Source organism: Colobus angolensis, unplaced genomic scaffold (genome assembly GCF_000951035.1).
Source record: "Colobus angolensis palliatus isolate OR3802 unplaced genomic scaffold, Cang.pa_1.0 Scaffold10, whole genome shotgun sequence".
Lineage (NCBI taxonomy): Eukaryota > Metazoa > Chordata > Mammalia > Primates > Cercopithecidae > Colobus > Colobus angolensis.
In genome coordinates, this window is record NW_012110919.1 from 7,116,677 (window position 1) to 7,138,768 (window position 22,092).

A 22,092-nucleotide genomic window follows, 5' to 3' on the forward strand; every position below is an offset into this window, starting at 1 on the left:
ATTGTAATTTAACTGTCTTTTCTATTTTAGACTAATGAAGTCTACCCTCTGGGTTGAAACTAATGTTCTCCAACTATTTTTTCGGTATATTTTCAATGTTTACATTTAATAAATTAATACCGTTAACAAAAGCAAGCAAAAAGGCAAAATGGGCTGGGAACGGTGACTCACGCCTGTTATTCCAGCACTTTGCGAGGCCAAGGTGTGTGGATTCCCTGAGGTCAGGTGTTTGAGACCAGCCTGACCAATATAGTGAACCCACGTATCTACTAAAATTACAAAAATTAGCCAGGTGTGATGGCACATGCCTGTAATTCCAGCTACTCGGTAGGCTGAGCCAGGAGAATTGCTTGAATGTGGGAGGCAGAAGTTTGCAGTGAGCTAAGATAGCACTTTTGCACTACAGCCTGGGCGACAGATCCGAGACTCCATCTCAAAATAAAGCAAAATGAACCATAAAGAGAGAACCATAAAGTTTAATAAAAAGCAATCTAGTGACCAGACCCAAAAATCAGACACAGGTTTAAAGCAGTATGAAATGCATCTGCTTTTGAATTTTGCTGGTTGTGATTTTTTTTTTTTTTTTTTTTTTGAGATGGAGTCTCACTCTGTCACCCAGACTGGAGTGCAGTGGCGCGATCTTGGTTCACTGCAACCTCTGCCACCCGGGATCAAGCAATTCTCCTGCTTCAGCCTCTCAAGTAGCTGGAATTACAGGCATCTGCCACTGCGCCTGGCTAATTTTTGTAATTTTAGTAGAGTCAGGGTTTCACCATCTTGGCCAGGTTGGTTTTGAAATCCTGACCTCGTGATCCACCTACCTTGGCCTCCCAAAGTGCTGAGATTACAGGCATGAGCCACCGCGCCCGGCCTGTGATGGGATTTTATGCATGTGGTAGACTGTCAGATACGGGCCCATGGATCACGCCAAATCACATGCCCATGTCCTTGAGTGTTACTCTCCCAAATTGACTCTGGGCCTGGAACGTGACTTGCTTTAGCCAACAGGACATTAGCGAATGTGGCACAACAGGGGCTTGAAAAGCCCTTGTGCTTTAGGGTTTGCCTCCTCCGGCTGCCCTGAGACAACTTGTGACAAAGCCCAGGTGAGCCTGCGGGGCTGGGGAGGAAATCCTGATGCCTCCAACTCTTTTGTTGCTAGCCAGTGGGAAAAAGAGTGTACTGAGTCAAGCATATGTTCCTTCAGAAACTTGATTAACTGCTGTTAGAGGTACTAAACCGTTATAAAAACCTAAGAATAAAGCGACATCATAAAGCAATTGAGACTTAGTTTATTCCATGTCTCCCTTGAAGTTCCCTTGAAGGCGTGTGTTGTCAGTTACTAATAGAGCCCTGTAGAAAACTCAGTGACAAAGTGTCATTTTGACCTGGAGGACTGCAGGGGCCATGAGAATCCAGCATTCCCCAAACTGGAGCGATGAGCACCGTCAGACCACTGGGGGCTACTGGCTCAACGGCAGCCACGGATGACAATGCACAAACCTCATTTGTGTGTGTTCACATTTTGACAAAGAATAGCACCAAGAACAACCTTTAGGTAAACAGGCTCCTCAGCACATTTTTTGCTCTCTGCATTTCTCTGGGCAGCAGTTTTCACTTCAGTGTCCACCTTTCCAGTGGACAGGTTGCAAATCTAAAGAGTGAAAACTCTATTGTGAAGTCCACTGATGGGCCCATTTTAGATGGCAATCAGGTAGGCAAGCTGGCAAGTGTGTCCGTCCTCCTCTCCCCCAGCTATGGTTTTTAGAGCCACGGTTTCAGACCACTTGAAGGGCCTTGCACATACATGCACACATGGCTGCAAAGTCACAGAGCTTAGCCTTGGGAAGCCAAGAGGTCATGTGATCCATCTTTCATTTGGACAGATACACTTAAGCCATCCCTGAAGGTCCTTTATCTTCTTGGGGAAAAAACAGATTGGGTAATACATTCCAGGGCTCCATCTGACCTTTGTCAATAGGACTCATTTTAATGATTACCATTACAGAAAGGAGGTTGGTTAATCCCCAGAGATTCCTTATCTGTGAAATGAGGAAGGTTACAATAAGCATGTGAATAGAGTACTAACACCTAGGAAGTGAAAATACTAACCTCAAACTCTACACATTTGGGGAATATGTGTAGTGATAAATATGAAATACACAGTTTAATAACAGCCACCAGATAGCAATCTTTATATTCATTCCTTATCTCCTTTGCGCATGAAACCCCTTGTTGGTTTTAATCACCTCTATAATTAATAGCTGAAGACCCTATTGACTACTCTTTACTATGATCCAATTAATAGAAGAAAAAAGCAGCTTAAGGACAAATTATGACTTAAAATGGTTATTTATGAAGACATATTAAGGCATATCATGCAAAGTAAAATTAGCCAAAGAAAGTCAACTGGTTGAAGCAAATTAAAAACAACAACAAAAAAAGGTTAACAAAAGCCTAATGTTTTTAGAAAAAATTGCTATCAATCTGTTTCCAAATTTGAATTCATCTAATGCTAAGAGTAAAACAGGCACATACAATTGTGGTTATTCTTCTCACCCTTAAGAGTGAGTGGCCTGTTGAAATTGTTAAGAAAGAAAGAAAACTCCTACAATCTGAAAATACATGGTAGGTCTTGAACCATGACAACAGGAACACAGTGCTGAATTTAGCAACTATAATACTGCCATCAGCCTAACCAAAGTAGGCGTTAGAAGAACTGAAGTATACAATGGATTGATCTACCTAGGAAAGTTCTCAGGTCTCTCCTTCAGCCTAGTATTGCTTTGTGCTAAACTGACTGCCCTCTGATTTGCTACTCCATGACAAAGCCCATTAAAGGTCCTCAGTCTCCGGGATTTTGGTGGATTTCTTGTGCAGAAATTTCAGTGAAAAGGCTGTTGGAGAAAGAGGTCTTGATTCCGGAATATGCTCCATTCTGTATTTTTCGATGTATGGAGCAGCTACTTCCCAAACCTGAAAAGCAAGGACAAAACAAAGTTGAAATATTGACAACATTGTTTCCACATGCTATTACACATCAACTTCATCCGAAGTCAAAACATCCTCTATACATGACTGGACACAGCTGCTGTTTGCTTGCCTTTATTTTAAGCCATTTGACATATGACCTGTGTCCATTAGTCTTTGGTTGCATTAAAGACTGTAAATATACAAAGTCCAAAACTTTCTAAAGTCATCATAAAGATTTTAAGCTGCATACTTTTCCAAAGCAAAACAAGAAAGCAAATAACAAAACCCAGAGAATTCAGTGTGGACAGAGTGAAGGATAGCTTCTCCAGGGTCTTAACGGGACCTACATGGTTTTTTTGTTTTATTTTGTTTTGTTTTGTTTTTGTGAGACAGAGTCTCACTCTGTCACCCAGGCTGGAGTGCAGTAGCATGATCTCAGCTCACGGCAACCTCCACCTCCCAGGTTCAAGCAATTCTTGTGCCTCAGTCTCCTGAGTAGCTGGAATTACAGGCGCATGCCACCAGACCCGGCTAATTTTTGTATTTTTAGTAGAGACAGGGTTTCACCATGTTGGCCAGGCTGGTCTCAAACTTCTGGCCTCAAGTGATCCACCCACGGTGGCTTCCCAGGGTGCTCGCTGGGATTACAGGCGTGAGCCACCGCATATGGCCTGGAGCTGTGTGTTTTCTAAAGCAAGCCTTAAATGATAAAAGGAAGTGAATTGAATTTCCCTGTTGCCTTATTTCCATGCCACGGGGGCTCTGTTCCTTTGACCCTGCTACTTAAAGCATGGCCTGTGCCCCTGCAGTATCAGCATCACCTGGAACAAGTCAGCATCTTGGCCTTCACCCAGAACTACTGAATCCACACCTGCATTTTAACAAGACGCCCAGAAGATTCATAGCCACATTAACGTTGGAGAGGCACTGCCTCAGATCCTTGGTTAGTTTTCACCTCCCACCCACCAACCTCTTTTTTTTTTAAGCATACCATCACCTCAAAGTAAGGCCCTGGACGGGCATGGTGGCATGTGTCTGTAGTCCCAGCTACTCAAGAGGCCAAAGTGGGAGGATCACTTGAGCCCAGGAGTTCGAGTCCAGCCTTGGCAACATAGCAAGACCCCCATCTCTAAAAAATTTTTTTTTAATTTAATCAAATTAAGGCCCCGTTTTTGGTTTATAGCTGCTTTTTAACTGCCACCGACAGCCAAGGAGCCTTTCCTATTCTTTTTTTATGACCTTAGAAAATGAATACTCTTAAAGGCTAACTCTCACATACCTCCCTCCTAGCACCAAAACTGGCAGCAGAAAAGCAGCTTCCCCACCAAGAGTGCAGGACATGCTTAGAAATAATGGGTGTGAAAATCCCGGGGAAAAATCACTCCCCCAGAACAGAGCAGCTGTTTTAAGGAAATCAAGCGATTCTAGGGAACATAACACCCCCAAGTTATTCAAAAGGTTTAAAGCACTTCAAAAACGATATTTAAAAGATAAGCCAGCACGCTGGACATCTGTACCTGGCAGCTGAGTGTATGGTCAATGTAATCAGTGGAAATACACAGGAAAGAAAAACCCGCATCTCACCAGAGCACTAGACAGACGGAAAGTCTTCTGAAGTAAACACCTGGGCCTTGGTTTTCCCTCCAGGTTACACAGCCATTGCACCCAGTGGTGGTAGTTGTGATAGCGTCACCCGGAAGGGAACATACTTTTGAATCAAAGAGGACATCTTGCAGGGGTGGGGAGGCATCAATGAACCTGACATCTTATTTTTTTGCCATGAATATTGTCCCAAAACTCCATTTAAAATTCATTTCTGTTTCTAATCCTTAGATATTCAACATTTGGCTGCACCCTGGGGCACATAGTGTTTATTACATGGCTTCTTAGTGGTGCTGCAAGTTGTTGCTGAAATACCTTTCTGCTCATTCCCAAGGAATAGCCAGAAAACAATAGAATAAGGCAATATTTCCCCATCCCCGACTTTGCTTTCCTGTAACAATTGAAAATTAAGAAACAAGCCAAGGGGCCAGCTTGCCTTCTGCTCCAGGAGCAGCCTGTGCGCTGCCTCGATGTCCGGGGCCATGAAGCGATCTTTTATCCAGGGCCTATAGGGAAAGCACATTCACCCATCAGCCAAACATTAAGCCCTGCCAGGGTTTACCGTGCTGAACTGATGTAACTTTCAGAGACCTGTTTGATCTTACCTTACAACAGAGCGCACCAGGTCATAGACCTTCTCCAGTGGAGTGGTTGTTTTCAGGGGACGTAGAAACTCTATACCCTGGCAGGCTGCAAGGAGCTCGATGGCCAGCACTGAAACAAGAAATTCCAAGAGGGTAGCTTATGAAAGTCTGACTTCATGCTTGAGGAACGTGGATTTCCCAAAGTTGACGCCCATCACCGGCCAACTAACAGATGGTTCGTTCTCTGTCTATTGGTAGAATTAAGTTGCTTTGGTATTCAGTTGCCATTTTAATCTGTTTTCTAACCCCTTGACTGTATCTTTAATGCTGAGAAGAGGAGAATTGAGACATTTACCTGAATAATTACCAGACCCACACACCTACCCAGGAAGCTGCCCATTCATTTGCACTAGCAAAATCTGCCATGCCCCCCATTCACATCCTCTAACCAAGGTTTGTTGGCCAAGTTTGGGCCATGTGGGTAGGGAAGGAGGTAAGAAAGAAGAGCTGATCCACATCTTGAGCCCCAGCTCTATTAAATAATTGTATGCATTTCATTGAGATGCTTTAAATCTCATGGTTTCCAATTCCATATGAATTGAGAGGTGGGGATACTGGACTAGAAGATGAGAAATTGCTTCCAGGTCCACAGGGAATTTCACAACTTCATCCTCTCCCATTGTGACCTGTCTGCACTTACCAGAGTTCATAATGTACTTCATAAATTGAAAGACAAGAAGTCAAATGTTTTTAATACTCTATTTGGGTTAACCACCTAGACAATCTGATCAACTTTAAGCTTCTAAACTAATTTTCTTGGCAAGTAATGAAATCCAAAGTGGGTTAACCTTGAATTACATTTCAGTAAAAAACTTCTTCATAATCTAGACTGGGTCAAATGTAAAGAAATACAGATTCCAATATTCAAAATTTATTACAGGTATGGCACATTTAATAAGTGTTCTTAGCTCAGAAAGACAATATAAAGATTTCTGCTTTAGTTGACTTGAGAACCTTTAAGCTTGAAGGCCTGAAATAGACATTACGGAGTTAGTTCCAGGGCAACTAAAGACTCACTTGCGCATTCACTGACTCCTTCAAATCCTTGACAGGGGTCTATGTGCCAGGTATTTCAAGCCAAAGAGAAGAGCAAAACTAAAAGCAACTTGAAATTTACATAAAGGTGGAAATAGGAAACACTTGTCATCCATCTTGATCAAAGAAGTTGAGTGAGGAGTTGGCAGGTAAGAGATATTATTCATTTAAAGCCACTTAGATGACTGGAATAAATCCTGGCTTATTGCCAAATCAATGACCCTATTTTCCAGTCCCAAACCTTACAGGTATTACAAAGATCTGACTAAAGTAGCATACTCTTAACGCACAGTGATTTCATTTTGACATACTTCCATGGGAGGACATATATGAAGCAATCATGCAAATGGAAGTCCAATAAACCATGAAGATGTTAGTTCATTTTTTGGAATCAATATGGCAGCATAGGGGAGTGGTTAAGACAGTGAACTTGAACCAACTGCCTGGGATTGCAATTCTAGCATTGCCATTTACTATCTGCATAACCCCGAGCACATTATTTAACCTCTGCCTTGGTTTCCTGTCCTATCAAATGGAATAATAGTACTTACCTTTTAGGGTTCCTGTGCAGGTTAAATGAATTAAAAGACTGTATGCACATAAAAAAATGTTCAATATGTGTTGGTGATGTGATGTTACATCATGAGAAGTGTGGTCTGATAGGTAATGTCAAAGACCAGAAAAAACTGGGAAGTAAATATTTGCAACATAAATGTGAAACATGTCAGGAAAACCTTAAGTGGCTACCTCTGCAACATTTGGTTAAATGCTCTTTGTTGCTAGCAGTTCTCCCTGAATCCATCAATTGGAATTTTAAAAGTCTGACACTTTCTTGTTACAAATTCAAGGGGTTCGATGCATCTTGATTTCGCTGGATATATTTCAAATGGCTCTCATTTATTTTGAAATAAGCTGATATTCTGTGGCCTAATAATCCTTCAAATCTTCGATCCTCAAAATAAATTTCTTAAACACACTGAAAACACGTATCGGAAGAACCATGGAAACACCTTTTGGTTTTATATGATTATTATCTTCACTTTAACAGAGTATAATTCACATTAATTAAAATAATCCCAAGCAAATAAATAATGGTACCACTTAGATATATTGCAAACGTATGTTCTACTTAGATGTATTGCAAATATGTTCTCAAAGTTTTACAATTTGAACACTATTCATTTTATCTATCTCTGAGGTTAATTTATACCTGTCTTCCTTTCTCTAAAAAAAGATGCTTCTCTTGACCTTGCAGACCTCTGCTACCCTGAGCTCTTGAAGCTATTTCCTTTGAAAAGTTTTCCCTCCTTCCTCCCATAGGCTATTACGTTTCAGGTTATGCCTTTTCCCTCGAATGCAAGGTTCTGTTCCTGGTATTCTCTCCTTATGTCTAGTAGTTTTCAGCTGCCTCTGTGCAGAGAATGCTGACCTTCATCATTAATCCGAGGACATGGCTAGGTGCGGTGGCTCATGCCTGCAAACCCAGTATTTTGGAAAGCCAAGGCGGGCGGATCACTTGAGCCCAGGAGTTCAAGACCAGCCCAGGCAACATGGCAAAACCCCATCTCTACCAAAAATATAAAAATTAGCCCAGCCCACTGGTGGCATATGCCTGTAGTCCAGCTACTTGGGAGACTGAGGTGAGAGAATTGCTTGAGCCCAGAAAGTGGAGGTTGCAGTGAGCTGAGATCTCACCACTGCACTCCAGACTGGGCAGCAGAGTGAGACCTTGTCTCAAAAAAAAAAAAAAAGAAAGAAAGAAAAAAAGATGAATCTTCAGACGTTCCTGAGTTCTGCATCTGTACTTGGATATCCCATCTCAATATAACCCAAGACAATATATTTTGTGCACATCCCCTTTCCTTTTCCTTGTGAAGCTAATGTGGCACTTTTATTCATGTGCACATACACATATCCATTAGCTGGCTCTATTTGCTGTTTAGGCCTTAATCTTAAATACTTCTTCAGAAGCACCTTTTCTGGTTCTTTCAGACTAGATCATGTTCAGTTATTTCCTCCTAGAACTGTTTTTATAATTGTGTTAAGTGCTACGAAAAGTTACCATGTTGTTCAATATCTACTTCTCTGGCTAGACTTAAATTTCTAAGAGGGCAGAGGCCAAGTACATCTCTTTCACTGTTTAATCCACTGTGCTCAAGTGGTAGATGTCTTTCCGCCCCAGTCAGGTGGAATTATTCTTTCTGTGTTCCCACACTAGTTACCTGTGTAACAAAGAATCACTAGTAATAAGCAGGTGCTTATACCCTATATCCAGCATCACCGGATTCCAAGATTTATAGGTATTTGTTTAATATACATAGACAAAGCAAATTTAATTAACAATAAACGTGCTTATATGTACCCTAGAACTTAAAGTATAATAATTATTAAAAAAAAAAAAATTAGCTGGGCGTGGTGGTGCTCACCCGTAATCCCAGCTACTCGGGAGGCTGTAGCAGGAGAATTGCTTGAACTGGGGAAACAGAGTTTGCAGTAAGCTGAGATCGTGCCACTGCACCCCAGCCTGGGAGACAGAGTGAGACTCAGTCTCAAAAAAAAAAAAAGAAAAAGAAAAAAAAAGCAACTACGCACACCTGACCAGGAAGATTCCTGTTTATCCAGCCTATTAAAATGCTTACCTGCCCCCTCATTTTTTTGTTCTCTAATAAATATATTTAACAACAAAAAACAAACAATAAACGTGTTTGATACACAAAGTGCCTTCTTTTTTTTTTTTTTTTTTTTTTTTTTTTTTTTTTTTTTTTTTTTTTTTTTTTTTTTTTTTTTTTTTTTTTTTTTTGCCAACTACACGTTTCTGATATAAAAGGAGAGAACTACATTGGACAAGCTGCATCTATCATTTGGACCTATAGTGCCACCTTTATTGTCATGCAAACATTTGAGCATCCAGTCTGGGTCAGGCATGGTTCTAGATGTTCTAGGTCCACCTAGGGGTGTGATCAAGACAGAGAAGATCCCTGCCCCAATAGACCTTATATTTTACTAGGAAAGACAAGCCTAAGTATATCACAGGTATTATACTAAGTGCTGTTAGGAAAATAACAACAACAAACAAATGAAATAATGGTTGCTGCTTTAGCTGAGGTAGACAAGGAAGGCATCTCAGATGAATTCTAGGCAGTTCCAGAGATAGAATGAGTGCAGTCCTCGGGGCCAGTGCTGCAGGCAAGCAGTCCAGCAAGTGCTGAGGTAGGGATGCAATTTTTTGGCAGATACAAGAACAACACTGGGGTTTCAGGATTGAAAATGGGATGGAGAGAGGTTGCAGTGACAGGCAGAAGCTGGATCATGTAACCAGCCATGTTACCATTGGCTTCAGTAAGGGGGTTGGATGTTATCTTGAGCAATAGAAAGTAACTGGTAAATTTCCCACAGGGGCATGCTGTGGTCTAAATTACGCTTTCAAAAGCTCATTCTAGTTTATTGTGTGTGGTTCCTAGAGAGAAACATTAGTGAAAAGAAGGGGACTAAGACCCATCTAAAAAGAAAAAGAAAAAAAAATCCAAATGGGAGTAACCAAGAGCCATTTAAGAAATTATTTTAAGAAAAAGAAAGGAAGACCCATCAGAAGGAGATGGCAGAGGCTGGATTGGTGTCTTTTGAAGGTAGGATTGATTTGCTGATGAACTAGATAGAAGATAATCGATAGAGAAGGGTGACTCTAAGCTTTAGACCAGGGCAACATGTTCAATAGAGAATCCTTGTGAAGAATGAATATAAGGAACACATTATGGTAGATTGATAATAACAAGTCCTAGGTCAGGTGCAGTGGCTCCTGATCTTTTTTTTTTTTTTTTTTTTTTGAGATGGAGTCTTGCTCTGTCGCCGGGGCTGGAGTGCAGTGGCCGGATCTCAGCTCACTACAAGCTCCGCCCCCCGGGTTTACGCCATTCTCCTGCCTCAGCCTCCCGAGTAGCTGGGACTACAGGTGCCTGCCACCTCTCCTGGCTAGTTTTTTTTTTTTTAGTAGAGACGGGGTTTCACCGTGTTAGCCAGGATGGTCTCGATCTCCTGACCTCGTGATCCGCCCGTCTCGGCCTCCCAAAGTGCTGGGATTACAGGCTTGAGCCACTGCGCCCGGCCTCCTGATCGTAATCACAGCACCTTGAGAGCTGAGGCAGGAGGATCATTTGAGCCCAGGAGTTTGAGACCAGCTTGGGCAATATAGTGAGACCCTATATCTACAAAAAATAAAAAAATTAGCTGGGCACGGTGGCCCATGCCTGTGGTCCCAGCTACTCAGGAGGCTGAGCTGGGATAATGGTTTAATTCCGGGGAGTCAAGGCTTCAGTGGCCATGTTCATGCCACTGCACTCCCGCCTGGGTGACAGAGGGGAACCCTGTCTCAAAAAAAATAAAGAAAGAAAGAAGTGCTGGCAAGGATGTGGAGAAATCGCAACCTTCAAATACTGCTGGTGGGAACATAACATGGTGTAGCCACTTTGGAAAACAGTCTGGAAGTTCCTAAAAAGATGGGCATAGAGTTACCATATGACCCAGCAATTCCACCCTAGAGAAATGAAAACACCATCCACACAGAAACTTGCACATGTTCATAGCAGAATTATTCATATTAGCCAAAAGGTGGAAACAAATCAAGTGTTTGAAGGGATAAACAGAATGTGGTATATTTATATGATGGAATATTATTTGGGTATAAAAAGGAATAAAGGACTGATTTATGCTACAACATGCATGAGTCTTGAAAATGTTTTACTATTAGAAGGAGCAAGAGTATATGAAAAATTAGAAAAAGTAAACATTTTACTAACTAAAAAAAGATAGACACAAAAGACTATGGGATTCCATTCACATGAAATGTCCAGAATAGGAAAACAAACAACAAAAACAAAGACGGAGACAGAAGGTAGATTCGGACTCGGACTAGGACTGGGGGAGTAGGGAGAACAGGGAGGTCAGGGTTGAAGAGCACCAGTGTCCTTGCGGGCTGATGAAAACATTCTAAAATTGATTGTGGCGATGCATGCACAGCTCTGTGAATCTACCAAAACCCATTAAACTGTACAGTTTAAGTGAGTGAAGTATAAGATATGTGAATTATATGTCAACACAACCGTTACCAAAAAAAGGACTGAACTCTCACATTTATCTTAAAATTGAGATATTCTTTTGTCAGCCATCTGCTTCCAATACTGTTGGGTAAACTTAGAAACATAGAGAAAAATGCCTAAAGGAAAGCAATTCCTCTTTCTTTAAAAACAGAATAAACAGGCCAGGTAGGGTGGCTCATGCCTGTAATCTCAACACTTTGAGAGGCCGAAGTGGGCAGATCAATTGAGGTCAGGAGCTGGAGACGAGCCTGGCCAATGCGGTGAAACCTCGTCTCTACTAAAAACACAAAAATTGGCTTAGTGGCGCACGCCCGTGATTTCAGCTACTTGGGAGGCTGAGGCAGGAGAATCGCTTGAACCTGGGAGGCAGAGGTTGCAGTGAGCCAAGATCACACCACTGCACTCCAGCCTGGGCGACAGAGCAAGGTTCTTAATCTTTAGCGAAGATCAGAATCACCTGGAGGGTTCGTTAAACACAGATTGCTCCGCTCTCCTCCTAGAGTTTCTGAATTAGCCGGCCTGGAAGGAGGCCTGAGAGTCTGCCTTCCTAACAGGTTTCCAGGTGATGCTGATGTTGCTGGTGGGCAATCCCACCTGAGAAGCACAGGCACAGTGGTCTATCAGGGAGGCCCGCCATCCCGGACTCATCAGCATTACCTTGCTCCACGTGCTCGATGACCCTGAGGGCCTTCCTGGCTGCCCATCCTCCCATGGAGACGTGGTCCTCCGTGGCCGCACTGGTGGAGAGGGAGTCAACAGACGAGGGATGGCACAGAGCCTTGTTCTCAGAAACTGCGAGAGACCAGTGCCAGTTAAGAAGTGCTCCTCATAGGATGAGCTGTCTGAAGGACCCCTGGCTTCCACAGAGTGCTCCACGGCATGGGATACACTCTCCAGAAGATCTGGGACATTATTCAAGCCCTGATGGTAGAAAGCTGCTTTGGGAAAAGGAAGCAGGTCGTATTTTTCCCCAGGTGAGGACTCTAAAGCAATAGTGAGTTCTGAGGTAGGAGGGGGATGGGACAGCTGGGAATTCTAATATAACAAGGCCAAGATGAAAACCTGGGAAGCATTTAGCATGCCAGGGAGACTAGGGGAGAAAGAGACATGATGGCCATTTTCAGGTACTTGAGATCAATTTGGTTGTGTCACCAGAATTCAAGCGTGGCATTTGGGGACTGAGGCTAGACCCACAAATCTTGGGGAAGAAAATTTAAGACTTCAGAATGTTCAAGGATGATATAAGTGGATGTAAACAGGGGCTCGATGACTGCCAGAAGTATCTGGGAGGAGGGGGAATTCTAGAGAGGACCAAGATATAGGACTGTCGAGCTTTCCAGCGCAGCCTGAGAGTCTGCTGTTCTAACAAGCTCTCAGGTAATGGCCATATTGTTGGTCTGAGGACTACACTATAAGTAGCAAGGACTTAGGTTAGGAAGTTCCCTTGCCCTAGCTTAGAAGTCAGGAAAGGTCAGACTCAAAGTCTCTTCTCTTTCTTAGGCTTTAAGAGTGGTCATGGGTGAAGTTTCCGTTGTTTTCTATGCCGTACGGGATCATATCCTAAGATGATCTAGCTTTAAACTAGGGTCATGCTACTTTGTCAAGGTCATGTTGGTTGGCCAAGGACTTTCCAGGTTTCAGCACTGTAAGTCCCCAGTCCTTGGACCCTAAACTGAGGACTATATGGATAAGCAACCTGTGGTGAGGCTTGTTCAGAGAGATAACTTACAAGGGCCAAAAAAAGAAAAACCCTAATTTTACTGCAATGAAAGCAAGCCAAACAACCTCAATAGGCAGCTTGGGAAACTAAAACATATTCAAATGAAGCTTCCCAATGTCCATCATGTTCTCTAGAAATCAACGACTACTCCCCCACTATGTTATTGTGAGAAGTTTCTACCTGTTAAAGGGTTATTTTATTAATAAGCAAGTGAGCAAATAGAAGATACTGGGTCAGAGGAGGTGAATTCAGTGGCTCTTAGTTGGTTATTTGTGTTGGTTGGAAATAATAGCAACTAGTATTTATTTAGTGCTTATGATATGCCAGGCTTTATATGCATCAATTCATTTAATCCTCCAAACTACCCCCTTAGGTAAATTTGTCATCTCCATTTTATGCAGGTGTAAATTGAGGATCAACAGGATAAAGAGGCTCACAGATCTAGTAGATGGCAGAGCTGGGCTTCTAATCTAGTGTCTACGCATGTAATAACTCATGCTATCCTGCCTTTTAGGGTAGGGTAGATAAAGTAGAGGATGCCCAGTTAAATTTTGATTTTAGATTTAAAAACATAATTTTTGTAGTATAAGTATGTCCCAAATAATTCAAATTTAAGTAGTCATCCTGTGTTTGTTAAATTTGACAACCCTCTTTTAGGGTTGGATTAGTATGGATTAAAATGAGATCCTCATTAATTAAAGTAAAAGCACAATTTTGCATGCCAAAATTCACAGGTTTGAATTCTGCTTTACATCTTGCCAGCTGTGCAATATTGGGCAAGTCTCTTAACTCTCAGATCTTCAGATATTAATCTATAGATAATAATAGCACTTACTTCAGGTGACAATTGTGACAATTAAGTGAATGAATATAAATGAGGCCCTTAGCACTTACTTAGTGCCAGGGACTGTTCTGATGTGTTACTCCATCTGTCTCTTACAATCTTGAGTCAGAAATAAACTATATGGAAGCTCAATCTTCATAGAGGGTATCCTGCTGCCTATAAGCATTTATTTATGTTGCAACAACATCTTTATGTTTTTAGTGGTTATATTTAGTGAAAGGTATCCAAAGTTTAATTATAGGTTTGAAAGTTTAATTAAAGTTTAATTATAGGTCGGTTCAAGTTTCACCATTAACTATAAGCATCTTAGTCTTTTTCCAATAGTCTTCCAATGGAGATTTGGAAAAAAGCTGCAGAGATGAAGTTCATATGCAATGTCAAATTGCTTTCCACAGATAAATTGTCCATTACAGCCTTATTATTGTATTATTATATTTCAGTATAACAATATTGAAGTTGTTAAAGTATCTTTTTCTGAAAAATATTAGAATTAACCTGTTACATTTGCACTGAGAAAGCTAGGATGCAAATAAAAGTGGTGAAAAGTTAGATCTCACTCACAGACCACATTTGATACTTCTGGGTGAAATGGAAAGACCCTTAGATGGATGGGTGTGTGTTCTGGGAAAAGGGCAGTATCCTTACCAAGGGCTGCTGCCGTGCAGTGGGCTATCATGAACCCAGAGTTCAGACCACCTTCAGCCACCAGGAAGGCAGGCAGCTCACTGAGGGAGGGATTGCAGAGCCGCTCGATTCTTCTCTCACTGATTGCAGCAAGTTCATGGATGCCAATGGCCAAGTAGTCTAGGGCCTGAAAGAGGGTCTCCACTCAGTCAGCCTATATTGGAATGTGCTTTCTGGGTCAAGAGCAGTTCAAAAAGCTTACTTTGGCTGGGTATTCGCCATGGAAGTTTCCTCCAGATATTGTCTCTCCCCTATTGGCGAAGACCATCTTTCCAAAGAGGTTAAGGCTTGAAGATAACGTTTGCCAGTCACCTCAAGTACAACCCTTTCCCGCCCTCTTTTTTTAATGTGGAGGTGACAGTCCGTGTACAAATGTGGGAGGGACAGAAAGAGACAAGTCTTCCTGCAAGAGACATAAAAGTTCACAAAAGCAAAAAACAAAAAGCCTTAAAGGTGGATCATGTACACCTAATTTGGAGGCCAAAAAAACATGAACCTTGAAATGATGTTTTCTTTTGAGATTAGATTCTCAAGCACCATAACCGTACTAACCTGGTGGTTAGTACCTGCTCTCAAAAGGTTTATAGCCTGAAACTAAAAACAGAGACCAACACATCTGTTTGAAAGCAAATTCTGTTTCTTCAATGGGCACTGCAAACTTGGGTTCCATAAAAGAATCTGTTGAATGGGAAATTCTGCTGATAAGCAACTACCAAAATATCTGGAACAATCAATTTTGAGAACATTTTTGAATTCTTTACTCAGTAATCTGGTGTCAGCGTTCAACAGCAGATGGTGGCCAGTATGTCCTCATGAATCCATTTTCAGTAAGTGGCAAGTTTAAATTTGCTGAATATTATTATTCTGAGATAATCCTTTTTTTATTTTCTGTAATACTCTGTCGCCCAGGCTGGAGTGCAGTGGTGCCATCTTGGCTCACTGCAACCTCTGCCTCCCGGGTTCCAGTGATTCTTGTGCCTCAGCCTCCTGAGTAGCTGGGATTACAGGCACACACCACCACACCCAGTTAATTTTAGTAGAGACAGGGTTTTGCCATGTTGGCCAGGCTGGTCTTGAACTCTTGGCCTCAAGTGATCAGCCCACCTTGGCCTCCCAAAGTGCTGGGATTAAGGGCGTGAGCCACCAAACCCAGCCTGAGATAATTCTATTCCATCACGCACTTTACTTAAACCAGCAAGCACCCAGGAAAAGGCAGTAATAGATCCTCTTTCCTGGTTCTAAAGAGCTAATCCTTGCCTCCTGGGCTCAAGAATATTCATTACCTATTAACTGAGAACTCGCCGTGTGCAAGAAAGGTTCTAACTTCAAAAGAGCTGGAGATGTATGTGTTACATAACCTAGTCAAGTGTGGATTACTCTGTCCTGCACACGTAACTGTGAGCCCATTGGGTCTAGCTCCTTGACCGTGGCCTCCTCTCCATTCTCTGAATCCCTGTAGCAATGGAATTCTGCATCAATTTAGAACTTAGACATGTTTTTATTGTCCTCTAGTTGTTCCAAATTTGTTTGTTGGCTATTAGATGAAGACAATTAGAATTTAACTCCCATAATATCCAGCATGTGTGATGGGGCTCCATATCTGCAATAGAAAATTGAGAAACATATTCTTTCAGGTAACGCCAGTATTGCAGGAGAACTCCCAAATATTAGCCTATTGGAAATTTATCAATAATTAGCAATCTTTAATTTAAAAAAAAAAAAAGACTTTTGACTGAAATTCTTGCTGAGGCATAGTGCGGAATTAATTATCTCCTGCCCCATACCCAGTAATTAAATGGTAATTTCTAAAAACTATGAGATTCCCTTTAAAGGCAGTGATATAAATGTAGAATAGATACCTCTTCCCTAGAGTGAAAAGACTGGTACTGAGATAAGACTACATAGAGTTCATAAAAACTACTATTCCATCTGGAGGATGGGGTGATATTGAGGTGAACAGAGAGACCCCCAATTCCTGAGACTTATTTAGTGTGGTTTTGATTTCAGTGTAAACAATGTGAGAGAACATAAAACACACATTCTGAAGTAAGCTTGTCAAAAAACACACGAAAGCCACCTCGTGGGAAACCTTACAGAGCTATCACATAACCATCTGCTAACTCAGCCTGTGACTTACTTTTCAGGGCTGCTGATTCAGCACTTTCTCTGGGATTTAGAACTGAGGCAGATGTGGAATAGGAAAAATAGATTCCAAAGGCATTTGGTTATCTTCAGAGGCAGTGCTGTCTCCGTGAAAACTTTGCCAGCGTGACTCCTGACTGATCACCTCAACATCTGGGGAACTAAGTAATCATGGAACATTCCATAGCAAAAAACCAGATGGCTCTGAGATAAGCCACACCATTAAGAAGAGAGGAGCTCCATCCTTAAGAAATGGAATCAGTCTTACTACTTCTTTGAACATATGCAAAAGCACTAATTTGAGCAAAGTCCGCATGACAAATAAAAACTCGGGATGGGGGCCGGGTGTGGTGGCTCATGCCTGTAATCCCAGCACTTTGGGAGGCCAAGACAGGTGGATCACTTGAGATCAGGAGTTCGAGACCAGCCTGGTCAACACAGCAAAACCCTGTCTCTACTAAAAATACAAATATTAGCTGGGCCTGCTGGCATGTGCCTGTAATTCCAGTTACTCAGGAGGCTGAGGCAGGAGAATTACTTGAACTCGTGAGGCAGAGGTTGCAGAGAGCCGAGACTGCACCACTGCATTCCAGCCTAGGAGACAGAGTAAGACTTTGTCCCAAAAACAAAAACAAACAAAAACAAAAAAATGCCAAAAACCTCAGGATGAGGAAGCCATAACTCTTTAATCAATACTTCGGTAAGTGTTAAAAGGCTGGTCTCTGTGTAACACAAATTGCTCTCACTCGAAGCAGAGAGGCCTGCATAAATAAACTGTCTAGAATCTCTGCAATCATATTTGTGACCTAAGTCTTCACCCTTCCACCAACAACCTTGGCAGTGGGTTTTAGGGCAAGTGTCTTCGGGAAACATGTCAGCCAATGCTGGAAATATCTTCTTAAATCTTGAATGGGTCCATTTTGAAAGTACAGCATGTTAGACTTGGAACCTGAGAGTAAGTTCACGGGCCACCTCTGCCACTTACCAGCTCTGATATGGAGAAAGTCAGTTAACCTCTGGGCCTCAGGTACTGATTCATTTACTCTGTGAAATGGAGCAATGGAACTGAGAAGCTACACAAAATGACTGTTTCAGTAGATCTTAAAATTACCAGCTGCAATTGTATAAATTGCAGGTTAGTAGACAATCAAAAGATACAGGATTATCTGTTGCACTGTTCAGTTCTATGGTAATGATATTCTTCACAAATGCTATTGTATCATTCACCACACCATGGACCTAAAATACAATCAGAATAAGGTATATGACCCATTTGATTACCTGAAGATCCCAATATTAATATACAAGATCTGATCTTAAAGTTATAAAGACTACAGAAGATCTTATCTTAAAGTTATAAGCATGGAAATTATACTCTGTTCATTTTGAACATGAAGATAATTTTGTTATAATTCTTTTGGGTTTTCACTGAAACAAATGAGAATAAATTCATTATCACATATATTCACATTAGATCAATCTATACAAAGCAGCATGGTGTGGAAGAATGCCAAGTCTAGACACAGGTGGATTCACTCCCAGGTTAGAGATAGCACTTGGGCAAATTCCTTAGGTTTATAGTTAAAAGAGAGGAAGACTTAGAAAACAGACAATAGCACTTATGGCTTTTGAGAAGTACATAAAATAATGCAAACAAATTCTTAGATGTGACTCACAGAGATTACTGAAATGGTAGCTATTATCCAAGGTGGTAAAGTTCATGAAGCATGAAGGTATCACATTAGAAGATGCTCACACATAAGGCAGCTACCCTGTACAAACCCCAAAGATAGCCACAATGCTCTAAAGCAGCACCTGGCTTCTGGTTTCTCCCAGAAGTCAAGGAAATAATAATCTATCTGTGTGATCTTGGACAAGGTACTTAATTCTGTGCCTCAGTTTCCCCATTGCAAAATGGGAGAGTATCTTTCTCATAGTTGGGAAGATTAAATGAATTAATACATGAAAGATAAAGATAATACATGAAAGTGATAAATGGTGCCTGTCACATAGAATCTGCTATCATTATTAAAATATCAGGGAGGACTTAATCTTCCTGTAGGTCTAATTTGACAATTCTTACCCATAGGTGTTTTGATCTATTGTTTAATAAGCTACCTAGAAAAGATAACTTGCTGAGTAAAGGGAAATGAGGGTATTTATTCTAGAGAGGACTCTATTACACCATAGACTGAAACTTGGCACAGACCGAAATACTCTGAAAGTAAGTTGAACAATCAAAAGAAAACAAATAGTTCACCATATAGAATAGAAACTACAACAATTGCACACATAAAGGTAAAATATACATAACTTTTCATAGAGTCAGTAAGAAATTTGGACTATAGTTGACCATTACATGTTTTTCTAACACTTTCCTGTTTTAAAATTCTTCATCCTGAACCTGGGGAAAGAAAAACTTTATTGGCATTTTTTATTGACTTTTTTTTTTTTTCACTTTTACCTGTGGACAGCAGCGCAAGGTGTATGCATCCTGGACGTGATCACAGAACCTGTGACTCTCTGTGGAAGAGGCGGAGGGGATGAGACAGGGGTCATATTACCAATTCTTTTCCCAAAACACATAACCAAATAGGTCACTCCCATAAACATGGTCAGACCTGCTATTTCTGATGGGTGGTGATCTGAGTCCAAGAGTGACCGAAACCGAAAAGCAACTTCAATTTGCCCACGGTGAGGTCGAAGAGCATGAATGTCTAGAATTGATAGAGGAGAAAAAGTCTGAATAATTCCATTTATTTTTTTAAAGATGGGGGTCTCACTATGTTCCCCAGGCTGGTTTCAAACTCCTGGGCTCAAGCGATCCTCCCACCTTGGCCTCCCAAAGTGCTGGGATTACAGGCATGAGCCACCGTGCCAGGTCGAGTAATTCTGATATTCGAATAAATGACCATCAAAGGCTCAGGACCATTTACAGTGCTAACACAGCCCTCAAAAGTCCCAGGGGTCCTTAGCCACCACTCAGAATTAGAAACTTACCTTCAAAAGCACAATTTTCGTGTTGACTTGATTCCTTCTACTTTAAATATCTGATAGCAAACTATATGTTGAGACCACTGGGAATTCCACTCAAGACACTGGGCCTACCTTAAAGGAATAGCGCTAATAACAGGAGGGAGCCCTACAGTGGCCTACTTTAACTCAGTTACTTTTAGACAATGTTCTGCCCTTTTCATATTATAGTTGGGGGGTCGTCGAAATTCACTACTTTCTAAATAAGCTACCAATTCGATAGTTTTTCCTTCCCAATTTTCTAGTCGGGACCAACCCTAATCCTACTGTAGTTCTAAAGTCCTGTAAAAAGATTCCTAAGACAACACAGAGCTTGACGCACCCAGATCCCCAGGTGATCTGAGGCAAGTCACTCAACTTCTGGGCTCTGTGTATCTGTAAATTGCGGTTCTTTCAAGGATCAGGTGAGCCGTAGCTTAGATGAAGAAGCAGCACACTGGGTACACCATAGGCACTTGGATTTTCTCCTTCCCTACCACTTGCCCCCACCACTCCTGTGTCTAAAGACCTCAGTCACCCCACCCCACCACCTCTGGTTGAATGAATAACAACCGCAAGGAAGAACTCTGCTGACCAGTGTCAAAGGCTTTGGTGGTGCCCTTCAGCACCTCAAGGGTCAGGGCTGCCACAATGTCAGCCTGCCGTGCAATAGCACTGGCTCTCTCTACAGCTTCGCAGCCCAGGGATGTGATCATCTGTGTCCCGTTGATGAGTGCCAGGCCCTGTTGGAGGAGAGAGCAAAGTTTCCTACTGTGGTTATTGTAACGAACCTACATACCAGTGGATTTTGTATCTTTTGCTTTCATAAGAGAAAAATTAGCCAGTCAGCTGAACTATGTTTATTTTCTAAAGTATGGAACAGTAATGTTTATTTAAGCCCTTGAAGAATAAGTGCTATCATATGTGAACTCATAAGCACAAATCTGGCAAATGAAATACTTGTTAAGTATCCCCATTTCCAAAGCAGCAATGCAGCTCTGGAGTGTAGACTGCACATAAAATCTTTAGTGCATTAGGTTTCCTTTCTTCTTTAAATTCTTACTGTTATTGATGAGACATCCAAAAAAAAAAAAAAAAAACTAATTCTGGTCCAAGACTCTTAGCTTAGAGCATTCTAAGGAATTTTGGCTGAGAACATTTGTCTCTCAGAGATCCTAACAGAACTCAATTTCAAGTTTTAAGTTCCTAAGAGACCCCCCTGTGCATTGTGGCATGAAGAATCTTTTTTCTTTTTTGAGACAGGGTCTTATTGTGCTGCCCAGGCTGGAGTACAGTGGCTCCCTGCACTGCACTCCATGGCTCCCTGCAGCCTTGACCTCCAGGGCTCAAGTGATCCTCCCACCTTAGCCTCCAGGGTAGCTAGGGATTACAAGTGTGCGCCACCATGCCTGGCTAATTTTTGTCTCTTTTTTGGGGTAGAGATACGGTTTCACCATGTTGCCCAGGCTGGTCTCAAACTCCCGAGCTCAGGCGATCCACCCACCTTGGCTTCCCAAAGTGTTAGGATTACAGGCATCCACCAGCACGCCTGGCATAAAGAATCTTTTAAATTCTTATGGAGAAACTTTAAACAAACACACAAGTTGCATTTAAGGAACCATTGAGGCTGAGATTAAAACTGAAAATACAGCATAAATAAAGACTTATGCACTATGAACATATTTTCCTTGAGTTTCCTTACCTCTTTTGGTTTTAAAATAACTGGTTTCAATCCATGGGCTTCTAGGACCTATAGAATGATTAAAACTATGAAAATGGGTATCAAATGAAATACTAGCCTATTTCCAATATCATATGGAATCCAATAATAGCTCTTTATGCCCAAAAGTCCATCTTATAAGAGATGAGACCTATAGGAACTGGCTCTACTCATGTTCTCTGGTCTATTCTCTAGTTTTGTTCTTTATTCATGAAAGCAGACTTACCTTTCAATTAATTTTTGTACTGAAATCAGGGGCTCCGTTGTCTACAAAATCAACCCGAAATTTTGGTCTCTAGATCCTTCGTGTTCAGTTTCCACCTTAGCGTTCACCTTTTTTACCGCTGCCTCCTGACATACATGTATCTGACACACATACATGTGTCTGTGTTGTGCTCCGGCTGGACTCCTCCCTGTTCATGCTCCCCTGCCTCCAGAGCTTGACCTAAAAAGTCCTCTAACCTCACTAATGCGTCATTTAAACACTGTCAAAACCTCAGAGCAGGGCTTTTGTGGCACACATGTTAGCACCAATGAAGAAGGGATTATAAAATTCCCTCTACTAGATGGAGACAGAATCCGGAGGGGGAATGGGCAGAACAGTCTTTCCTTGAAATAAAAGA

General features: G+C 41.6%; 1 protein-coding gene across 3 annotated transcripts in view; it reads right to left on the minus strand.

Annotated features, from left to right (window-relative positions):
* Positions 1 to 1,276: 1,276 nt before the first annotated feature.
* Positions 1,277 to 22,092, minus strand: part of HAL (histidine ammonia-lyase) — a 28,291-nt gene continuing 7,475 nt past the window's right edge. For 2 of the 3 annotated variants that reach the window (XM_011934230.1, XM_011934212.1), the window contains 11 exons: positions 21,452 to 21,499; positions 20,345 to 20,492; positions 19,359 to 19,454; positions 19,202 to 19,260; positions 17,896 to 17,976; positions 14,798 to 14,863; positions 14,557 to 14,722; positions 12,005 to 12,139; positions 5,181 to 5,289; positions 5,012 to 5,081; positions 1,277 to 2,976 (listed from right to left, as the gene is read on the minus strand). In XM_011934230.1, the coding sequence (XP_011789620.1) occupies positions 2,836 to 2,976; positions 5,012 to 5,081; positions 5,181 to 5,289; positions 12,005 to 12,139; positions 14,557 to 14,722; positions 14,798 to 14,863; positions 17,896 to 17,976; positions 19,202 to 19,260; positions 19,359 to 19,454; positions 20,345 to 20,492; positions 21,452 to 21,499 (1,119 nt within the window). In that variant the 3' untranslated portion in view covers positions 1,277 to 2,835. The remainder of the gene's footprint in view (positions 2,977 to 5,011; positions 5,082 to 5,180; positions 5,290 to 12,004; positions 12,140 to 14,556; positions 14,723 to 14,797; positions 14,864 to 17,895; positions 17,977 to 19,201; positions 19,261 to 19,358; positions 19,455 to 20,344; positions 20,493 to 21,451; positions 21,500 to 22,092) is intronic. The other variant, XM_011934222.1, reaches the window with a different exon arrangement.